The 21,266-nt window shown below is 47.4% G+C and overlaps 1 protein-coding gene across 4 annotated transcripts in view; it reads left to right on the top strand.

Moving 5' to 3' along the window:
- The window catches only part of LOC135914910 (Na(+)/H(+) exchange regulatory cofactor NHE-RF3-like), a 54,104-nt gene extending 33,967 nt beyond the window's left edge, over window positions 1-20,137 (top strand). Inside the window, exons 3-8 of one of the 4 annotated variants that reach the window (XM_065447847.2) lie at window positions 3,979-4,149; window positions 6,040-6,255; window positions 7,850-8,101; window positions 9,188-9,358; window positions 16,661-16,888; window positions 17,628-20,137. In XM_065447847.2, coding sequence (XP_065303919.1) covers window positions 3,979-4,149; window positions 6,040-6,255; window positions 7,850-8,101; window positions 9,188-9,358; window positions 16,661-16,888; window positions 17,628-18,614 — 2,025 coding nt within the window. In that variant the 3' untranslated portion in view covers window positions 18,615-20,137. The remainder of the gene's footprint in view (window positions 1-3,978; window positions 4,150-6,039; window positions 6,256-7,849; window positions 8,102-9,187; window positions 9,359-16,660; window positions 16,889-17,627) is intronic. The other 3 variants (XM_065447845.2, XM_065447846.2, XM_065447848.2) reach the window with 3 other exon arrangements.
- The last annotated feature ends 1,129 nt before the right edge of the window (window positions 20,138-21,266 follow it).

The raw sequence follows: 21,266 nt of genomic DNA, 5'->3' as shown, positions 1-21,266 counted from the left end.
TCTAACTACCGTACCATGAATAGAACTCTCACTATTCGTTCCCCAACTTGCACTCCGTAGGTTGCCAGACCACGAATAAAGCTGAAGACCGCTCTATCATCTATCAGCTAAAGACCACTCTGTCACAGGTGACTTTAGCTTGCATTTTTATTAGAAAATATCTCGATTTATATTCAAGTTTTTGTGCTACTAATAAGTACAAAATAAAAGTTACCTTTGATGTATCAAACACTAATAGGTGACAAGTTTCTTGTGCGTTTTTTGAGCCAGTCATAAGTAATTTCTGGTTGCTCACATCGCCTTTTGCCAGTTCCACGATGAAAGTCGGCCAGTATGTGCGGCTGCGGCAGCCCGAAGGGGCGTTATGGTAAGGATATCAATAATAAATAATCATGATTACTGTTGCATTCGCGTTATAACTACTTGTTTACGAGACGTTTATTTGATGGTTCGCCAGCCGCATGTGCGCAGGCGCGAGAGAGAAAATGTGCCGGCTTTGGCTCCTTGAGTATGCCACCGTGCCTAGGCACTACGGGGGAGGTTAGTGCAGGTTGTGTGCGTTCGTCCCCTAGACATGCCGGCAATGCGGAGTGGGGTCGCTGTGTGTGAAGGTATGTCGGACGGACTTTCTCGCACCTTCGGCGCTGGTGCTGAGTCAGTCATGCCGGATTAAACCTTTCTTGTCCCTTACGGCGCTCTATCTTCAAAATAACATCATTGATTTTTTTTTCCGATGGAGCAGTAGGGGCTGTAGTAGAAGCCCAGCCTGCTCTCCTGGTGCAGTATCTTCCCTCTTGGCAAGCTTTTCGTAAACTGCCGTCCACGACTTTTCAGGAGCATTTTTTTAGTGGTCCCCTTTAAGGGAACTAAACGCACAGCGCCTTAGCAAGCGTGGTTAAACGCCATTGCCTGATGTCACGCCGTGGGGATTATTGGCTTTACGTCTCGCCTACGTTAGGTTGGGTTAGCTTAGGTTTAGGTCAGGTTTAGGATACCTTAGGCTAGGTTCCGTTAGCGTAAAAGGCGTTAGGTTTGCGTGGCAAATTCTCACAGTGGTTACGCCGTGCCGATTTTTGTCGTTGCGTTTCGGCCACGTTAGGTTAGGTTAGGCTAGCGTAAAAGGCGTTAGGGTGGCACGGCGTCTTCTGACAACGGTTATGTCGTGAAGATTATTGTCTTTTTGTCTCGGCCATGGTTGCATACGTAAACGTTAGGTTAACGGTCGGTTACGTTAACGTTAGGTTAGTTTAACGTAAGAGGTGTTAGGGTAGCGCGACGTTCTCTCATAGCTGTTGCAGGGGCGTCGAGCATCACCGGCGGCCTTTCAGCCACTTTCGTTCAAACGCTGTTGTTAAGGCAGTCTGACTTCTAGATATTCAGTATATGCGGCCCGGCCTCTACTACGGTCCCTACTGCTCCCACGGACACATCTGTGATGTGATTTCCAAGGTACATCGCCGTAAGGTGCGAGAAAGCAATGGTCCGGCATGACTGACTTAGCTCGAGTGCCGCAGGTGCGAGGCAATCTGTCCGACACAGTGGTCACCAAATGGGGCGGGAGTGCCTGCTGCTTCACCTATTTCACCGTGCCGGCAGCCAGTGGCGTAGCAACAGGGGGTGGGCCGGGGGGTCGTGGGCCCCGGGTGCAAGGGGCCAGTGGGGGGGGGGGGTCATTTACGCTTGAATGCACCCCTCTTTCCGCCGGCTTGACTGGGCGCAAATTGCAAAGAATGCTCTGGTATCCAGCAGCCCCAGCTCAGGCACCCGATGCGTTGCGCCGCAGAATTGTCGACTGCAGCTCTATCAACACCCCACGAAATAGTTGCACGAATGTGCGGGCTAACAAATTTAATTCGCGAAATGGTCGCTAAACTACTCGCCTTAGCGGAACGTTTCATGTGGGGTGCGCTCGTGCTGTGCGTTCATGCTGGGAGTAGGAGTCGCGAAACATACAGTGAGGCGTTGTAAGGCGTTGGGGCTCTTCGGTCCCTCTTCCGTTCAGAACGCGCAGCGAAGACGAACAAAGACAGCAGCAATAGGGCGTTCAACTAGCGCGCCCGGCGCTCGCGTTTACGGCGAAGCGTTCGTTGAGAGCGACGTTGCATAAATGGGGCTCGTCTTCAGACTCGGTTCGGCTGAAGAGTTTGGCGGCGTATCACTCGACAGGCTGTAGTCGCGGGCCCGCCGTGATGTACGGTTCGCTCTTACTTCCCCTCTCCCGTTCGCTCCGAGAAGCCGCTGCGAAATCTGCCGTTATGTTTCACGCTTTCCTTCTTACTCTCGAAAGTTTCAGAAAACTGTTGTTGTTGTGTGACTTCATGTCAGAAGTACAGTGTCTGTATCAGCTGCACAGAATTTTATAAAAAAAAGAAAGGTGAATTTTGTAAGGATATTTCCCGATCGAGATTCTATGAAGTTACGTCTTTTTGTGATTACTAGGAATTCGGTAGCGCGAAAAATATGGCATATAAGTAATAACCACATCCTTAATAATCCCGAAATTAGTACTTATAGAGGAAGCACTTCAATTCGAGAATTGAGGACTCAAAAGTCATATTATTAACTGAACAAAAACTTCTTAAACAAAATTGTTTTGGGTGCTACAACCTATAGTACTTTGGCGCTGCGGGCGGCGCCCAGTATGAAACCCAGAAATTGTCGATATCCTCGCCTTCCTGGACTACATAATGGGGGGGGGGGGGGAAGAAGACCTATGGGCCCCGGGGGCTAGACGACCTAGCTACGCCACTGCCGGCAGCCACCGTCCGAGCGTAAACAATCTCGACCTCACTCCGCAATGCCGGCACGCCTAGGGACAAAGGCATACAACGCGCGCTAGAAACCTCCTCCGTAGTGCCTAGGCAGAGTCATATATTCAAGGATCAAAAGCGCCCAAGTTTTCTCTCTCGCGCCCGCTCTTACTCACGCCTGCGCAGAAACATGGGGCGATCCCTCAAATGAATGTCTCGTTGTTTGGAGCTGTTTGGAGCCGTGCAGAGAGAAAGCGTGCTCAACCTCGCACGGTCTCACTAATACACACAGCGTGCGACCAGTGCGACCTGCTGCCAGGGCAGCTGGAGTAGCCACCTGATCGAGTTTCTCTCGGGTCCCGGTCTTGCTCCCAACGTGGATGCGGGAGCGTCTCCGCACGCTCGGTTTCGACCATGCGAATATAAACCTCTAAGCGAGAGCGCGCGAAAGCGGCCAGTCGAATGTGCCCTAAGGACGTGGGACCGGGCTGCACAGTTTCGCTGTCTTTTGATGTATCAATTGCTCGGATTGGCATACATCTGTGAATGATTTTTATTGTCGCTGTTGCGTTAGCTTTTGAGCTACGGAATTTCACGGACTACCGGTGGTTCGCTGTCGTGCTTCAGTCAGCTCAGTCTTGTTGTTTCAGTTCTAAGGCGCAGCTCTGTATGTTAGTAGCAGTCGCAAGCACGACACCTGTAGTCGACGTCGCGTATCTGTAGTGACGAAATGCAGGGACACCAAAAAGGCATGCTTAAAGACTATGCTGAACAATTTTCTAGTAAATAAAAAGGATCCTAAGAAATATTCACTGGCAGGCTCTCATGCACACGGTACATTCGTTTTATAGCACTGCAGGTTGCCAAAATTAATCCACCACTCTGCCCATTAGGCTTGCAGAAATACCACAGTGCAGACGAGGGGCTGTGAGAAACGCCTACCGTTTACCAGACTGAAGTTATTAATATCATACGAACTTTATGACACTGTTCAGTCAGAACAGAATTTACTCACGCAACTTGTACAATGAGACACTGAAAGAAGAGAGGGAAAAAAACGAAGGAAAAAGGGACCACATTTCCAGGTCATCTTTACAATATTTTTTTGTTATAACCACAACAATATTTATTTATATTACTAAAAAAAATGTGGCAACACTAAATGCTGATATTCTTCATCGTGCATTTAGTACTCCTTTATATTGTTTTTCTTTTCATTTCTCCGCAGGAGCTTGCCGGCGGTCTCCGGTTGTGCTACCTGCGCAAGTGGAAAAGCTATGAAGGATACGGGTTCAGTCTCCGAGAAGACAAAGAGCGCCAGGGCTACTTCATCACAGGCGTAATGCCCAACAGCCCGGCAGAGCTGGGCGGACTCCGCGACGATGACAGGCTCGTCGAGGTAAGCACCTGCAAGCCCAGCAATTCACGAGAACTGCATTAAGACGAGCGAGCTCACAAGGCGTTCCTGCACGAGCGACCTCTAGTGACTTTCTTCCAAATACTGTCGCAAGTTCCCCGAGGTACCAGCAGTCGCATGCCTGGTATGCGTTGCTCATGCCTGTACTTGTATTCTTAAATGAATAAGGGGTCTCAAAAGTACAAGAACAGTCTGCCTGTGAAGGAGGGACTATATGGCGGCGTAATAAACACGAGCAAAAGAACTTGACGACAGGCACAAATCGCGCTGTGTAGCTGATCAGCCCAGTTTGCCTCAAACAATCGTTCAATCAGTGCAGGCTTGTAGACAGATGACGGTGTCTTGATGACCTGTACGTTGAAAACGGTGTGCTAGCTGAGTCAGGTGGCTGTCACGTGATATGCAATAAAAAAAGTGCGCAGAAGTAATCGACAATTATTGCAAATGTAAGGCAATAGCCGAATGCCTCTAGAATGGTACTCGCTTTATGAAAGGAATCATGCGCTCAGAAACGTATACTTATTTCAGTGAGTATATGTATATAGTTCGTTTCTATTGGCCTAATTCTGCAGAGAGCGGACGAGTTAACCACCAGGTCACTACTAGCGGTAGTATAAGTTGATATGCATACAAGCTTATTCATGTACCGTGTGTCATCTCCAGCAGCACGAACGCTGACGTGGAAGGAGACTGTTATCCTTCTTTCTCGCCACTGGAGCCCTCTCCCGCAGCCACCACAGCGGGAAACCTGCGGGAAATGAGGAAGACGGTCCTTGCGAAACTTTTCCCCTGAACATTTAAACATACAGACGACGCAAAGCCCTCGCGCGACAGCGTGTGCATATTAAAGATCTATAGTAGGGGACAAGAATTACTAACAAGCGCTTCTCCCAAACCGCAGTACACCTGCCTTTCACTTCTGAAAAAGAACCGAGCCTGTTGGAGTTCGCTCACGGCTTATTGACTTGGCTCTTCCAATGTAAAGGCTAAGGCTAGTTAGAAAATAAAAGCCAGTTGTTTCAAGCAAGATTTTTAGCTATGGCTGACAAGTGTGATATGAAAATCACTTATAAAATATACCCTATCGTTCAGGCTTCATCCTGAAACCAGTGACACAGACTGATTTGTTTGGTGGAAAACACGCAAAACCGCTTGACGTGAGGCAAGTAAGCGAAGCTGATTGGCTAGCGCAAATGTGAAAATTTCGCCTGAGTTGGCCATCGTACATATAAACTTGTAGCTACGAGTTTGTCACCGACTGGCGTTCGACGAGGAAAGCACCCTCTAACTCAGTTGCGGGAGAGTGAGTGTGTTATGCATCAGCGCCTTTACCACGACAACGGGCAAGAGAGCGAAAGAAAGTTATTTGCTCTAAAACCTTTTAAACAGATCGAGGCGACAACTTCGATGACGAGAGGCGAGAGGTGAGCTGTAGTTTTAGATTATAATGCGGAGACGCTAGCGTTGTACGGGTATCGTCCTAGAGGATGACTATAGCGGCACGGTTCTGAACTAATACGAGGGTGGTAGTGATATTTGATGAGAGTGGGCCAAACATGGCACGTGAATATTCAAGTTTTGGTCCGATTGTGACATTATAGGCAAATAATTTTACGGTAGACGGTGTCACATAGAGGATTTGGCGGAGATAACCAACAAGAGCGTTTATTGCAGCATTATGTCGGTTACATGATTCTACCAAGATAGCTAGAACGTAGGTAAAGCAACACGATGTCCTACTTCGTCATTCGACAGGCACAGAAGTGAGGCTTAGTGCTTGTGCACTAAACTTATCTACGTTATTTTTTGTCAAAAAGAGCGCGGGATTTGTCGCGAAGTTCCTGCTCGTGCGCCTGTCGTGGAATACTGCAGGTGAACGCGGTGTCGGTAGAGAACAAGAGCTATCCGGAAATAATGGGCCGCATAGAAAAAGAGCCGGACCAAGTCGACTTGCTGGTCATCGACCGTGAGACGGACGAGGCGTTCGCGAGCCGCAGCCAGAGACCCAGCGGCCAAGCGGACGGCGTGCTTCGGCGCTGGACACCCGGCCGACCACCACGGCTGACCTCCAGGAAAAGCAAGAAACCGGTATAACGGCCATAGCATAGCGTAACACACATAGCCACTCGTTCATAGTGCAATTCAAGATCTCGTCTGCAGCATTCGTTGCCTACACTAGAGAGCCTACTCGCATTCAAGGCCAACATTAACGTAGATTCCCATCTCATGTCTCCTTTGAAGGCATCTGAACGTGAGCTTGTTTGTATGGCCTCATTACGGGAAAACAGCGCGAAAAAAAAACGAAGCAAGAGAAAACGATCGGACAGGCGCCGACTACCAACTCACTCGTAGTCAGCGCATGCCCTGTCTTTTTTTCTGTTCCTTTTTTCTTTTCTCGCGTTGTTTTCCCTATTGTCATCTCCTATTCCAATCAGGTCCAGCGTGGCTGCGTAAATATCAGAAATTTCTAATACGTATCAAGAACATAAGCGAAATAAGATATTGGCACGCACAGTCACCGAATTCAAACATCTGTCTTAACACAGGTTTTCTGTAGGGTTAGCTATCCAAAGCCCGACCGGTGGCGACAAGTTCCGTATTGCTGCTCCCAGATAGCGCCTCATTCAATGAACATATTCATCCCCTCACCCCTAAAAGAAAAGGAACAATTGAATTATGGCGTTTTACATGCCAGAGGCATTCTCAGATCATGAACAGCAGGTTGCCATTCTCCCTGAAGAGAAAAGTGTATTAATAGCTGTGTCTTACCAGTACTCACGTACGGGGCAGAAACCTGGAGGCTTACGAAAAGGGCTCTGCTTAAATTGAGGACGACACAACGAGCTATGGAAAGAAGAATGATGAGAGTAACGTTAAGGGATAAGAAAAGAGCAGATTGGGTGAAGGAACAAACGCGAGTTAATGACATCTTAGTTGAAATTAGGAAAAATAAATGGGTATGGGCCGGACATTTAATGAGGAGGGAAGATAACCGATGGTCATTAAGGGCTACGGACTGAATTACAAGGGAAGGGAAGCGTAGCAGGGAGCGGCAGAAAGCTAGGGTGGGCGGATGATATTAAGAAGTTTGCAGGGACAACATGGCTACAATTAGCACATGACCGGGGTAGTTGGAGAAGAATGGGAGAAGCCTTTGCCCTGCAGTGGGCGTAACCATGATGATGATGATGATGATGATGATGATGATGATGGTTGTGGTGGTGGGGTGATGATGATGACATGCCAGAACCACGATCTCTCTATGAGGCACGACGTACTGGAGAGATCCGGATAATTTCGACCATCTATGGTTACATAATGGGAACCCAAGACATGGTACGGGAGCGTTTTTGCACTCCGCCTTATGCCAATGTAGCCGCAGTGGCCAGGGTCGAACCCTCGACTTGGAACTCAGCAGCGCAATGCCTTATCCACTGTGTTACCATGGCGGGCCACTTAAGATACCGAGGAAACGTAGGTGAACATGCCCTGAGTTTGAAGAGGGCTTTCGAAGCTGGTGTAATGGAATAACTCTGGTTCAACCCTTGGTATTACTTATACGCAACCTGACAAGACGAACGTTCGTAGAACGCTGTACTGAGTTCATTCGCTTGCTGTCTGCTTCTACTCCAAAACGCAAGCCATGTATGCCTCCAACAGTGGTGAATTTATAATTTGCCAGGAGAACGGAGCCAGCCTGCAGCACGTCACCGCTTCAACAGCGAACGTCGCGGAAGGCGCCAAAGCGGTAGCCGGCGAAATGCACCACGTCTCGACCGAGAACGGAGCCCTGGTCGAGCACAGACAGAAGCTTCCCACCGCCCTGCCCTGTCGCGTGAGCTCCGGGAGCCCCTCATTCACCCAGAGAAAGGGCCCCGATTACAGTGGCCACGCGTCCATTAGCGTCGAGTCGTCTGAAGTCGTGTCGGCAGTGGTCAGTACCATGTTCGCTCTAACAATTTTAGACGATTAAGCTCCACAAAGTCTAAGTACAAATGCAGCAAAACGACTCCTTGCGCGGCTGACACAGTAACTATTTTCTCTAAAGGGATGATCCTGGTGGAAGTCGTAATCTCTAACGTCTAAAACACCTAGCACATTTTATGGGCTTCCAAGAGGCACTAACATTTCATAAAGAGCATTTTGGCCATGAATGCTAAACTTAACTCTACCTGGCTTGACTGGCACTATGTAATGTACTTCAAACGGGCTCCGTGTGCGCTTGCAGACAGCTGCTTTTCCCGTATTGGCAAAAAAGCCTAGACTCAGCTCTTTCTTGAATCCAGCGAATCATCAGCAGCGCCCCCCCCCCCCCTAACTGAAAGCGTGCTGCTCTTCAGCAACCCCCCTTGGTGACTCCAAGGACGAGGAGCAGCTTGAGCAACACGCCTTCACTCGTGCGTGCGTGAGTGCGTGCGTGCGTGCGTGCGTGCGTGCGTGCGTGCGTGCGTGCGTGCGTGCGTGCGTGCGTGCGTGCGTGCGTGCGTGCGTGCGGGAAAGAGAGAGGGAGAGACAAAACGAGTTACTTCTATGTCGGTCGCGACTGTCCAGGACTGCCCGATACGCTGGGAACACCAGCGCGACACTCCGCGACATCAAATCGACGAGACCTATCAAGTAAACGAGAGCTACGCATGACGTCATGCTCCAGTACCTGCGCGGGCTTTTCAAAATCAATAAAGTCACTTTTAATATAACGTCACTTATTTCAAAGTTTAAAACCGAAGAACAGAGCTTCTAAGTAGAACACCTTGGGCGCTTAGCCGCTTAAGAAGGTTTAGTTATTGTCCAGGGATCGGGTGCCGTCGCTCATAAAAGCATCCCTTCGGTATCATTAGTACGGCATCAATTTACCAGTACTCGCTATTTGCGTACAGTTTCTCCGAAATGCCCTAACGAAGCTTAATGATGCTTAGGTTCGGTGACCTGACGAGCACTGGTGTACTTGATACGACGTGGCCACTCGGTATGAAGCGGGACTTTCTTTGAATGATTTGTTGTTGCCAACGCGACCTTGCAGGAGCCTACAGATGGGTTGCGTCTCTGCCACTTGTGCAAGTGGCCAAACTTCGACGGTTACGGATTCGCATTAAACGCCGACAGGAACCGAAAGGGGCAGTTCGTCGCGCACGTCGACTTTGGCAGTCCAGCCCAGCTCGGCGGCCTGCGGATAAAGGACCGCATAGTCGAGGTGCGCTTCTTTGTGATCTTGCCGGAGCGCAAGCGAAGCTATGGATCCAGTGAAACTCAGTTTTAAGGTTACTGGCGTCAATAGTAGGCGGTAGTTACCTCACATGCACACGTAAATATTATTACTCCTACGCTATTTGAAAACAAAGATGGGTGCACCAGAAAGGCGACACAACTGTACATCGCATGGCTGTGTTGTATTTTTATGCAGTTTCGCCTGTTACCACGTTATGCAAGAACAACACGACCACAAAGCAACTTGCCGCTGCCGGAGCTTTCGTGCTACAAGCATTTCGTACCTAATGTAAAGCTTATATTTGTAAATTGCAATTGTGCAACGCTTGCTTCGCTTGTTTTGTATAACTGAAGCCCACACTCATCAACCGACTTATACGTCTTGATTGTTGTCGGCTCTGCCGATAATTCTTCCTGCATGCCACATACAGGGAGTCCCAGCTAACGTTAACCAAACTGATAAAAAAAGCTGGTACAATGTACGATTATGAGAATACGCCCTTCGGTCACGACTTTTCTTCCGCTATCATGTTTATGTTTGCGTGCAAACTACCAGGCTAACTATGAAAAAAATTATTTAAACATGTTAATAATCTTTGATTTAAGAGCCGAGAAGAAAGGGAACCGAGCGACCCAACATTTATTAATCATGAGAAGCCAACAAACAAGGACACCAAGAACACAGGCGAGATTACTTATTATTTCAGTTAACGTAATATCATAAATATAGAAAAGGAAAGTAGACCAAAAGGAACTGGCTGCCACTAAGGCTTGTGAATGGTGACGCTGGCTAACATTCCCGAGGTTGATTCTAGTAGTAAAACATAAATAGCCTAGAAAGCGGATACGAAGACGACGCCGCTGTAGCTCAATTGGTAAGAGCGTCACACGCGTAATGCAAAGACGTGGGTTCGTATCCCACCTGCGTCCAGTTGTTTTGGTTTTTTATTCATTTTAATTAACTTATTTTTTTTATTTAATTAGCAAGTACGAGCCATTTCCACTATGTTGTCCTTGGTGTCTTTTTGTTGGCTTCTCATGATTGGTTTAAGGGAGCGACTTGGGATGGGAAAGCTGTTACTGAACCCTTAAGTGCCCTATTCAGTAGTGTTTACCGCCCTATGTCCTACGCAATTACTTTTTCTGCGTCTTTACTCCGTGACAAAGCTAAAGAGAGCAGACTGGCCTTAGGAAGAAATACTCTACGATGGATCACGTCCATGTGATCAGTCAGGTAATAGAGAAATCTGCAGAGTACAATCAACCTCTCTATATGGCTTTCACAGAATATGAAAAGGTATTTGATTCAGTGGAGATACCAGCAGTCATAGAGTACCCACGTGCCCGGTTGTCTCACGTTACGCAGCGAGGTTTACCCCACTTTCCTTCGCAACCAGTCTCAAGGCAGCGTGACGCGGAGGCGTCAATTATAGCGAAACGCGACGCATATGGGACCCAGGTAGCGGGAGTCGAAACATGTCGCCATGCGTCTCGAATCAGCGTTGCCGACTTGCGTTGCCAGTGCTGCGATAGGGACTGCCCTAACGTGCGTTCGAGGGGGGGAAGGGGGTGGTTGCAGGTGCTGCGCGAAATAGGGCTACAACGAGAACTACGGCCGCGTATTCCCGTGCCCGATTGGCTTTTGTTTACGTACTCGTGCGATGCACGCGGCGCGCCACATTGCCTTGTAGCCGCCGCCACGAATTTATCGCTGTTCTTAACGCGACAGCGTTAACTGCCCCCATGTCGCAGAAAATCCGGCGTCCGGCGGCCCGCGCCAACCGTCTTGTGAGCGAAAAACGATTCGGGACCACGCATACCCTTCCACGCGGGCCCTCCGTGTAGAGCGCAAGCGTTACTAAACTAATGGAATTTCTCAAAGTGAAATGTGTCAGAAAAACAATCGTAAAGTACGGCTTACGCACAAGCTACAGACATGATAGCGTCGGATTGTAACTTAAATATACGAGAAAACACAATTTTGTTACCCGGAAACTCAAGCACAAGACCCTTTTCCAGCGTTTCCACCATTCATAGAGTGACGCGCCCGGCTCCTTGCAACACCATCTAGATGCCGCTCGCCTCCGCGCATGGAAGTTCATAGTGCTTTCTTTTCTTTTTTATTGCTTAACATAGGTAGGACATTAGGCAGTATAATAGCAAGAGCTTGGTGACGCAACTCACCGCCCCGTTCCAAAGGGGACGTTCATAACATCCATCCATCCATCGGATATCCCACGCAAGAGACCACGTTTCTACCAGAAAGCTCGCCTTCGCTCACGGAGTTCACTGTCAGCGTTTCCCGGCAAACATTATGGTCACATGAGCCGCAGTTGCCGGTAAGCGTGAAAAGCAGTCAGTGGTCTTTGAATGCTACCGCATTCCACTCTTAAACGCGAAGCTTAAGCGTCCTCCAATTTTTTTTAGGTAGACAGCATAAACAGGACTCACTCGGCACCATTCACAAAATATAGTTTTTTGTTTAGGGCTCAGTCGATCTCACTCTCACCAATATTCTACTCAACCACCTCCCCCCTCGGACTCATGCTCACCAAAATTATACTCAGACGCCCCATCCCCCGCCACGCTAACTCACGAAAATTCTACACAGCCAGGCCCACCAACACTATAACTCCCTGGCTGGTCTTAGTCTGAGTGCGTCTTGAGTGAATTGACGCATGAGTGAGTTCCCCAACCTACTGACGGAAGTACAATTATTCTTGATCTCAATAGTTCTGTCGCGGCCAATATTATACTTTTACGCCACTTACGTTTTCTCGAAGTTTTGTTTCGATAAGACCGACAAATTCATAATTTTAAATTAAATTATGGGGTTTTACGTGCCATAACCACTTTCTGATTATGAGACACGCCGTAGTGGAGGACTCCGGAAATTTCGACCACCAGGGGATTTTTAACGTGCACCTAAATCTAAGCACACGGGTGTTTTCGCATTTCACCCCCATCGAAATGCGGCCGCCATGGCCGGGATTCGATCCCGCGACCTCGTGCTCAGCAGCCCAACACCATAGCCACTGAGCAACCACGGCGGGTAAATTCGTAATTTAAGGAACTTTGATCAATCCTATCAGTTTGGCACCATTTCATTAACAAATTTATTTTATTTCTTTATTTATACCTCATGGGCACAGAACAGCATTGGGTGAAGGAGCATATCAATAGAAGTACAGTGCAGAAATAACAAACCAGAGTAACGGTCCAACAGACGCCACACAAGACAAATACACAAAAGGAATACAAAGTTGATTAAAAAAAGGCGTAAAAGGGACATGTTAACACGAATATTACAATACAAAACAAACGAGAAAATGCCAAAGGGATACCCATGTGCAAGTGAAACAGTTGTACAAAATCAAACATTTCGAGCAACTGAAAGAAACAAATAAACAAACATTTAGAACAATACTGAAGCGATAAATACCGGCAAAGCCGGTTTCTGAACTCTCTATAGGGTCAGAACAAGAGATTAAGTTGTCAGGAAAATCATTCTAAAGCTTAATTGATCTATGTACTGTAGATGAATGATTTGGTTTTTGCATATATGCGGTTGTAGCAGAGGTGATGATGAATGAGCCGTGATGATCGAGGAGGCGATTCCGGTGGAAAAGAGGTGTGGGTGTGAACATATTTATGAAATAAACACAGTAGCGAAATAGAACGATCATTTTGAAGTATCTGTATATCATTAAAGTTCTTGAGGTGGGAGACGCTGGCGATGGTACTATAATTGTTATATATGTACCGGTCAGCTCTGGTTTGAATGTACTCAAGCATTTCAATTAGATATTTTTGATAGGGAGACCAAACATATGAGACGAACTCCAACTGTGGACAAAGAAATCTTAGATATGCTAGTTTTCGAACGGAGCTAGGCGAGTTTCGCAGGTTTCGGTGTATGCACCCTAATGTCTTCGACGCTGTGTTGCAGGTTGCAGACCCTGAAAGACATGATGTGAACTGAACTTCAAGATATTTGTATGACATAGCTTTGGACAGGAAGGTGTTAATAATCGAGTAACGGAAATTACGAATATAATGCTTGCGGCTAGAAGTCATATATATACACTTAGGTGGGCTTAGAATCATGTGCCAGTGTTTACATCAATCAATTATAGCGTTAAGATCATTTTGAAGGGTCAGGTGGTAAGGCTCTGAAATGATTTTACGGTAAACAATACAGTGATCTGCGAACACACGTAAACGGAATGAAATATTATTGGGAAGGTTGTTAATGTAAATTAGAAAAAGTAAGGGTCCAAGCACGCTTTCTCGTGGTACACAAGAGGTTACGTCGCATAGTGGTGAGGCGAAGCCTTTGACAACTCTGAATTGTTAACGGAATTAAAGAAAGTTACGAAGCCAACAGAATGTGAGAGAATTAAGGCAGAGGGTAGACAACTGTGTAAACAGCCGACCGTGTGCAAATCTGTCAAATGCCTTTGAGAAATAAAAAAAGTACAATCTGTTTCCTATTTATTATCTATGTTAGAATGCAGGTCAATAGTAAATTCAAATAACTGGGCATCACACGAGTTCCCAAAGCCATGCTGATTGGAAAAGAAAAAATTATTTTGTTCCCGATGGTTGTATATGGGAGACTCGATGATATGTTCAAGTAATTTACAACATTTGCATGTTAAAGAAATGGAGCGATAGTTATTACGTGAGTTTTTGTTACCCGCTTTGAAGACAGGAATGACCTTGGCTATTTTCCAATCAGTAGGCAGCTCTCTCGATGATAATGATAGCTCAACGATATGACAAAAAGTTTGGCCGGAAATAGAAATGGCGTTTTTTAAGAATTTTCGAATCTATGTTGTCGACTCCAGCAGATGAGGATACGTTAAGGTTGTTAGAGATGCAACACCCTCAGGACTAATCCTCATGGGATCCATGAATGGGTAGTCACAATCAGGAACAACTGGCATACTGGAATAATCTTCCATTGTAAACACTGATGCAAAAAAATCTCCTAAATGCAGAAGGGCATTCAGTGTCAGTTAGCGGTAAGCCATCAGTATAGCGTAGTGATACGGGGTCTTGTTTATTTTCGGGAGATGTAATTTGCCAACACTTCCTAGGATTTGTTTGCAAGAGCCACGGAAGATCGTTAGTAAAATATTTGTTTTGGGCAGTGCTAACAGCAGAGCAGTATGTTTTGATACATTGTTTATACTTGTGCAACAATCGCGGAGAGGAAGCAGATGTAGCTTTTCTGTACAGGCGCTTCTTTTTATTCCGTAATCGATGTAGGGCCTTGTTGAACCATGGATTTATTTTATCAATAGATATTGTAATGAGAGGAACATGGTTCACTATTATCGCAGACAGTTTGTCTTTGAAAAGCAACCAGTTTTCTTCGGTAGATCGTTGGTTTCGGAGTGGGAAAGGTACTTCATAAAAAAATGTGGTAAGTTCAGTGGTAATATCACCATATTTTGCTTTACTATGGTCTCAAATCTTTTTAGTTGGTATACCTGCAAACAAACAAGGAACCAGGATATCAAACTGCAACATCTTATGATCGCTGAATCCGTCAAGATACTTGACGGATTACAGGGCCGGAAACCGGCCCTATAGTTTCGGGAGCAGTGGTTAGAACTGAATCTAGTATGCTAGAAACACGGGTACTGTGGCTAATCGTTTGAAAGTGGTAGAAATCAAGAGTTAGGTTGATGAATTCGGTAGCAGCTTGACTAGTTGAAGACAAATCAGCCAATCTATTTGAGAGAAATTGAAATCACCAAACAAACAGGTGTCACTGTGTGAACAATAGTCAACAGCAGCAAACATGCTAGACTGGAGATTACGAATGAAAGAAATGACACAGTCAGGTGGGCGGTAATACACCCCAATAAGTAAATTTCAGGAAGTAGTCTTACAGGCAACCCATATTATTTCGAGATTATAGTTGGAGAGGATAGCGATGGATGGTAACGTTCTTCCATGTGATGAGGACGCTCTCGCGATCTGGTTGCATTTCCTAGTTATGGCGTGACTAAGGTGACCGAATCAGTGGCGCGGCCATACACGTACGTTTGTCCATTCGAAGGTTATGAAATGCCAGTTTATAGGACTTGGACTGCGATTTTGCAAACTCGGTTAACTTGCTTCTCACTTCACGAATAGCACCAGGAAAATCCTCGCGGATAGCAAAACTCATATCTTTCAGTTTGTGCCCATTATAGAGGATGTTTTGTGTGCCTTTAAAAAAAGGTCATTTCGGCTATGATCGGTCTCTGCCTATCAGACTTGAACTTACCCAGTCCATGAACCGTTTCAAATTGGGAAGCGGACACAGATAAACCTAGGTGCTCAGAACAAAATGCAACGATTTTTTCTTCAGAATCTGCCCAGCTTTCGTCATGTACATCATCAATGGCAAAGAAAAAGCAAGTTCTTTCGACGAAATCTCTTTCAGTATCATCGCATCTTCAGTGAATGGTAGAAATCTTAGAAGAAATCTCTCACATAGTATTGTCAGTCAAAGAAACAGGCCTATCACGTGGGGTATGTAATTCAAGGGCTGCCGCTCTCGACGTCAGCTGTTTGACTTCATTATCGGTAGCATCCTGCCTTTCTTTAACACCTTTTGGTTTTGTTTAGGACTGCAGCTTGGCGAGCTTCAATTCTTTGGACAGTCTGCAAGAGGGTTTCGAATGTGTTCCTTTCAGTAGCATTCATAGGCCAAGGATTGCTTTCGACATTACCCGACAGTGAGAATAGGATACTGCAAAAAAATAAGTGAAAGCAATATGGTAAAGACATAACACGCTTTGGTGCATCAATACACACTCCGGGGAACGACACCGTGAACAGGCAATAATTTCCACTCTTCACACACGTAGCGCCTTCCAAACAACTAACCTGCAAAAACCACAGCGGTAAGATTTCCGTGACGTTCATGGTGCCGTGCCCGAAGTGGGTGGTTCCAGGCTCGCTCTTAGATGCGTCATCGACGTGGATTGTAGCAGTTTAAAATCTACGATGCCAGGTGAAAATACTGTCGTCAACCAGGTTTGGCCAAGAAGTAGACGAAACCGAAGGTCTTTCAGCAGCGCCTGTTGGCAGGGAAGCAGCAGTATCAAAGAAACAACATGAGCCACATACGAATGCAGCCTGCAAAATCCACAGCAGTCAGATTTCCATGACGGTTGCAGTGCCGTGCCCCAGCATTGGGTAATCAAGCTGTGTCACTGACTTTTCCCCATCGAGCGTCGGTGCCTGCGGCATGATTGTTCAGCATGTCGGCATGTTGTTCCCGCAGGTAAATGGTGCATCGGTAGACGGGGTCACCTACCGGGAGGTTATCAACCGCATAAAGATGGATCCCGGTAAGGTGGACCTTCTGGTCATCGACAGGGAGACTGACGAGTTGTTCGCGCGTCAAGGCAAGACTCCAAGCAGCCAAGCACACTGCGTGGTTGAAGGGAGGACGCCACCTAGACAGCCGGAGTCATATGGCAGAGCTTCAGGCTTCAGGCATCCGTTTAGTGTAAGTCAGCCGTAAGTGTTTTTTTTTTGGGGGGGGGGGGGAACTTGGAGTTCCAAACTATACGAACCAAGCAAAATACGATACGTGCCTTGAATAAACACGTATTTGACACTAGTAGCTCTTCCAAATGATAGTTGGACTATTCGCGCACGTTTATTCTAGTTATGAAGCAAGTTACAGACCTTGAAGGGGCGTTGAATGCTTCTAGTGAGTTGAAGCATGACTCTGTAGAAGGACTACCCAAGCGTGACGTCACGCGAGCCTGCGTGATCTACGCATGACTCATTACGTAAGAGCGCTATACAAATTCTTCGTGTCTGGACAAACGTAGCTCGCACCCGAATGCCGTAACTCTCATATGGAGGTAACGGTGAGATATTAAACAAAGGATTTAGCAGAGCGAATGAGCGTGACGTAAAGCTTACGCAGCTCCGCTATAGCCTACGTGGTTATTTTAGGCACACTTCTGTTGATTGCCATGATACGAGTCCACTTATCGTCAAATTTTCAAACTATACCATTGTTAATTATTTTGTTCCAAGCACCACTGACGCACCGTTATCACTAGGCGCTTTCTATTACACGCATTTCACAGTACGCAGAAACCATATTGTGTATTTGTGTGCGTTTGCTGACGTGTAAAGCAAAACCGAACGTTATACTGTGATCCTTAGGATACGGATCTAGCGCGCTTTAAGGACACACAGGACATCGCTAACTATCTCCGATCGTTGCCCAGGAGGCCCTCAAGACGTGCGACGCACCCACTGCAGTCAGCGGCCTCACGCCAAGGAACGCGAGCCTCGCGGCCAACAAACCACTGATTAACCAACAGTCCAAGCCCCTCTGGCCGGTTAACCCTCTGCCAGAACATTCGGAACTTGTCGCCACTCGGTCAACGACGGTAGCTCCGGGAGTCCTTCGGAACGACGACAAAGCCACATCACTCCGAATTACGCAAGATACCCACATCACCCCTCAATGGGAGGCCAAAACTCAGCCGGCCAAGTCGGAGCGTCGTGAGTCTGCGAAGCCTCCTCCCAAGCTCTACACCATCGAAGAATCTCCCAAGCGCTCCACGACCGCAGCTTCCGTCTTCATGACGCCGCGGTTTCGCGTTTTGTCTGAACCGTACGACAACGGTTCGCCTTCGCGCTGTTCTGTGAGAAACGCCGCGGACTACTTCATTGCCTTTGAAGAGTCCTCCGGCCCTACCTCAACGGAGTTCAGTCCCGTTCGGAGCGGTACTCTGTCGAATCACGATAGCCCGCACTACTCGCCGATGCCCGCTACGCCAGCGACGTCCGGTGAAACCAGTTACGCGTTGACCCAGCCGTGCGGGCCTTACTGTCCGGCGCAGAGCTGGCTGTCCATGTCCTACCAGGCCCCTTACGTTCCGCTGGAGTCCGTTCCCCAGCAGGAGCGATGGACCACGTACGCGCCGGGCTATTCCGACTACCTGACGATGTACTCGGGCTACGCGAGTAAAGCGCCCCTCAACAGCGCAACGGAGACGACGCCCGGGCTGCGCCAGACGCCGGCTGAATGCTGTGGCGCTGAGAATCTTCACGCGCCACTGTACGATCTGGCAATCTCCCCGTCTGGCTCTAGAAACATAGTCGTCCCTCCAGAGCCCAAGGACAGCGCTCGCAGTTCGGCGAACGCGTCCAATGAAGACGAAGGGACCAACAAGTCGGATAATAGCGACCGTGCGAACCGATACTAGTGTTATGTCACCCTCGCGTAAATTCGTTCTCTATGTTCGTGGATTTTCTTTGGCCTTTATCGATTTATTACCGCCCTCTTTTTTTTCTTCCTGGCTTCACTTCTGCGTATATGTCTTCGCAGCAATACTGTATTACCCTAATCGAAAGCCAACTGGTGGCCTACGGGGAAGCCCCGTGGACCGCACTGCGAACTGTATTTCACGAATGCCAACGAGCATCATATTGCTTCCTCACTCAACTAGCGATCAAGCCCCCAGCGACATGGTTGCCTTAGAAGCAAATCAACAAAGCCATGGTGGCGCTGCTGTGTCCTCGACGGCAGCAACACAGCTGCTACAAGATTCACGAGCCTGATACGAGCCATGTCACCGCCAAGACTGCTATCGGCCTTTGTGTGGTGATGTTGAACAGTGCTGCCTATAATGTTCAGAAAATAGCAGAAATGCATTGACGCTTGGCGATCTCAAGAATTAAGGCCGAGAAGAACTTCGCAGCTGGATCGTGTGACATCACTGAACTTAATTACCCTTAACTTCGAGCTTCAACTTTCGACTAAGGCAGGCTACGATTTCTATCGCCCGAGTTAATTGACTTTTTTATGCATAGTTTATTAATTATCGCGTAAATACAAAGTGTCAGGTTCCCTGAATGTCTTCACAAAGGGCGTCGTCTTACGAGTTTCTTAATCATATCATCTTGCATCACTTGTGGCCCCAAAAAGGCCCCAGTGGGGCATTGCATGAGGAGAAGCAAATATTACAAAGATTGTCAATTGATAAGAATGCGAACAGTAGCAGAAAATTTTAAAAAAGAAAATGTCGTAGGGCAGAAAAAGCGGCACAATCCACGCATGTACATTGCTGCATAATATTTCTAATAAGTTATTACCTCGAAATAAAAAATATATAAACAGTTATAATTCTCTAGTTTCTGCTCAACGAGAAAACAATATTATCTAGGAGTTTATTCGCATGATCATTGGCAGCAGGTAACCGAATAATTATATGCTATTGTTTTGCCAATTACTCGCTGGGCATTTAGAAACTAAACAATCTTGACGTACGTGCTGAAGGAAAAGGATTCCTCCCTACGCATGTACGGATGAAATTCTTGGTGGCTCTACAAGGGCTGTGTAAGTTACCGTATGTATCTGTACATTATCTGGCGCTCCATACAGTCATATAACAAACATAGCCTTTTTGACATTCCAATTACTGCGCAACGAAGCCTTTTGAGCGGAGCGAAGAATTATAAAGGACTCTGGGTATCGGGCCTCCCAAAAGCTTGTCGAGCTCTTAATGTATGTCTCGAACCACTACTCGTATCGAGCACGAGTGCCCAACACCTCTCGCGAACACACTTGGATTCAACAGCCTGTGATTACGGCAAGGCTGGCAATGTCACTTTTGGTAATAGCGAAAGCAAGTGTGAGCCATTGAGAGCCTGAAAGGCCTTCGGGGGGACCCGACGCCCACAGCCCTTCTTAATTCTTCGCCCCGTACAAAAGGCTCTACCCGTGTTAAATTTCTTCCATTGGTCCATTGGCAGGATTCTGTCACTGCTCGTGGTAAGCGACGTCACCGCCCAGGTAACCTGGAAAGCAGCCGCGGGAACTTGATATGATTACCGAAATAGATTTAATACGATTAGCATTCTTTAGCAACTTTCACACTTTCCATGTTGTCCGTTTGTATCTAACCTCTCTCACGCCAACTTGAGTCACCGTGTTGTTGGCAACGAGTATGTTAACCTCTCTTAGGTCACTAGGTATGTGCCACTGGTTATGTGCTGCCCTTCAATGGCAAAAAGAAATCCTTTAAAATTTATCTGGTGCTGGGTAGAATCGCACCTGCTGGGTGGCCTTCCCATAGCACTGTCATAACAAAAAATCGATTGCTATAGGCGCGTTCTTCTTTTACATCGAAAAGTGTAGTTACGTCACTCCCTGCTTCATATGCTACAGTTGCCGCTTCCCGGCAACGGCAGCTTATGCAATCCCAATCCCGGGAAATTACCGGGAAACGCTTGGGGTGAACGCCTTGCATGAAGGCAAGCTTTCTGGTTCTTGATTTTCTTTTCCCCCACGGCCGGCGCCACCGCGGATGCGTTACGAATGCGCGGAAGCGAGCGCCATCTGCTGTTGCTGCACGTAACCCAGCGGCGCATGCGGCGCGCGCCTCTCGTGTTGTTGTCTACGGACAGGACAGACCCACTTGAAGGTAGAGATATACAGATTGGCTGTAAAACAGTGCAGGTTATTCTGAGAAGTGGTCAATAACGCTTACCTTGAATGACTGACTGTCGATTTTCAATGAATACGACCAGCGAATCATCGTCATGTCAAGCTATTCTAGAAACGTTAGATTCGGTGACGAGAGGCCCAATGTGTCACGACGAAATAGCACGAGCGCTGTACCAAATGATATGTCGGCATTATAATTACAAATTGCAGCGTTTGCCCCACGCGAGCCCCTGTCAATCGCACCAGACATCAGAGAAAACATTACAGTGGCCCACATACCTCGGAATACGCACCTCGAACGCCATAAGGGCAGGCGCGCTGCACCTGCAATGGCACTGCGCCGAGCACACGGCAACGACCGCGACACCTTCTATACAGACGTCGTGTGCTACCCCGACATTGCAGCTTA

The sequence above is a fragment of the Dermacentor albipictus genome, chromosome 2, assembly GCF_038994185.2.
Source record: "Dermacentor albipictus isolate Rhodes 1998 colony chromosome 2, USDA_Dalb.pri_finalv2, whole genome shotgun sequence".
In the NCBI taxonomy this organism is placed as follows: Eukaryota; Metazoa; Arthropoda; class Arachnida; order Ixodida; family Ixodidae; genus Dermacentor; species Dermacentor albipictus.
This window is presented reverse-complemented; position numbering and strand designations above follow the sequence as displayed.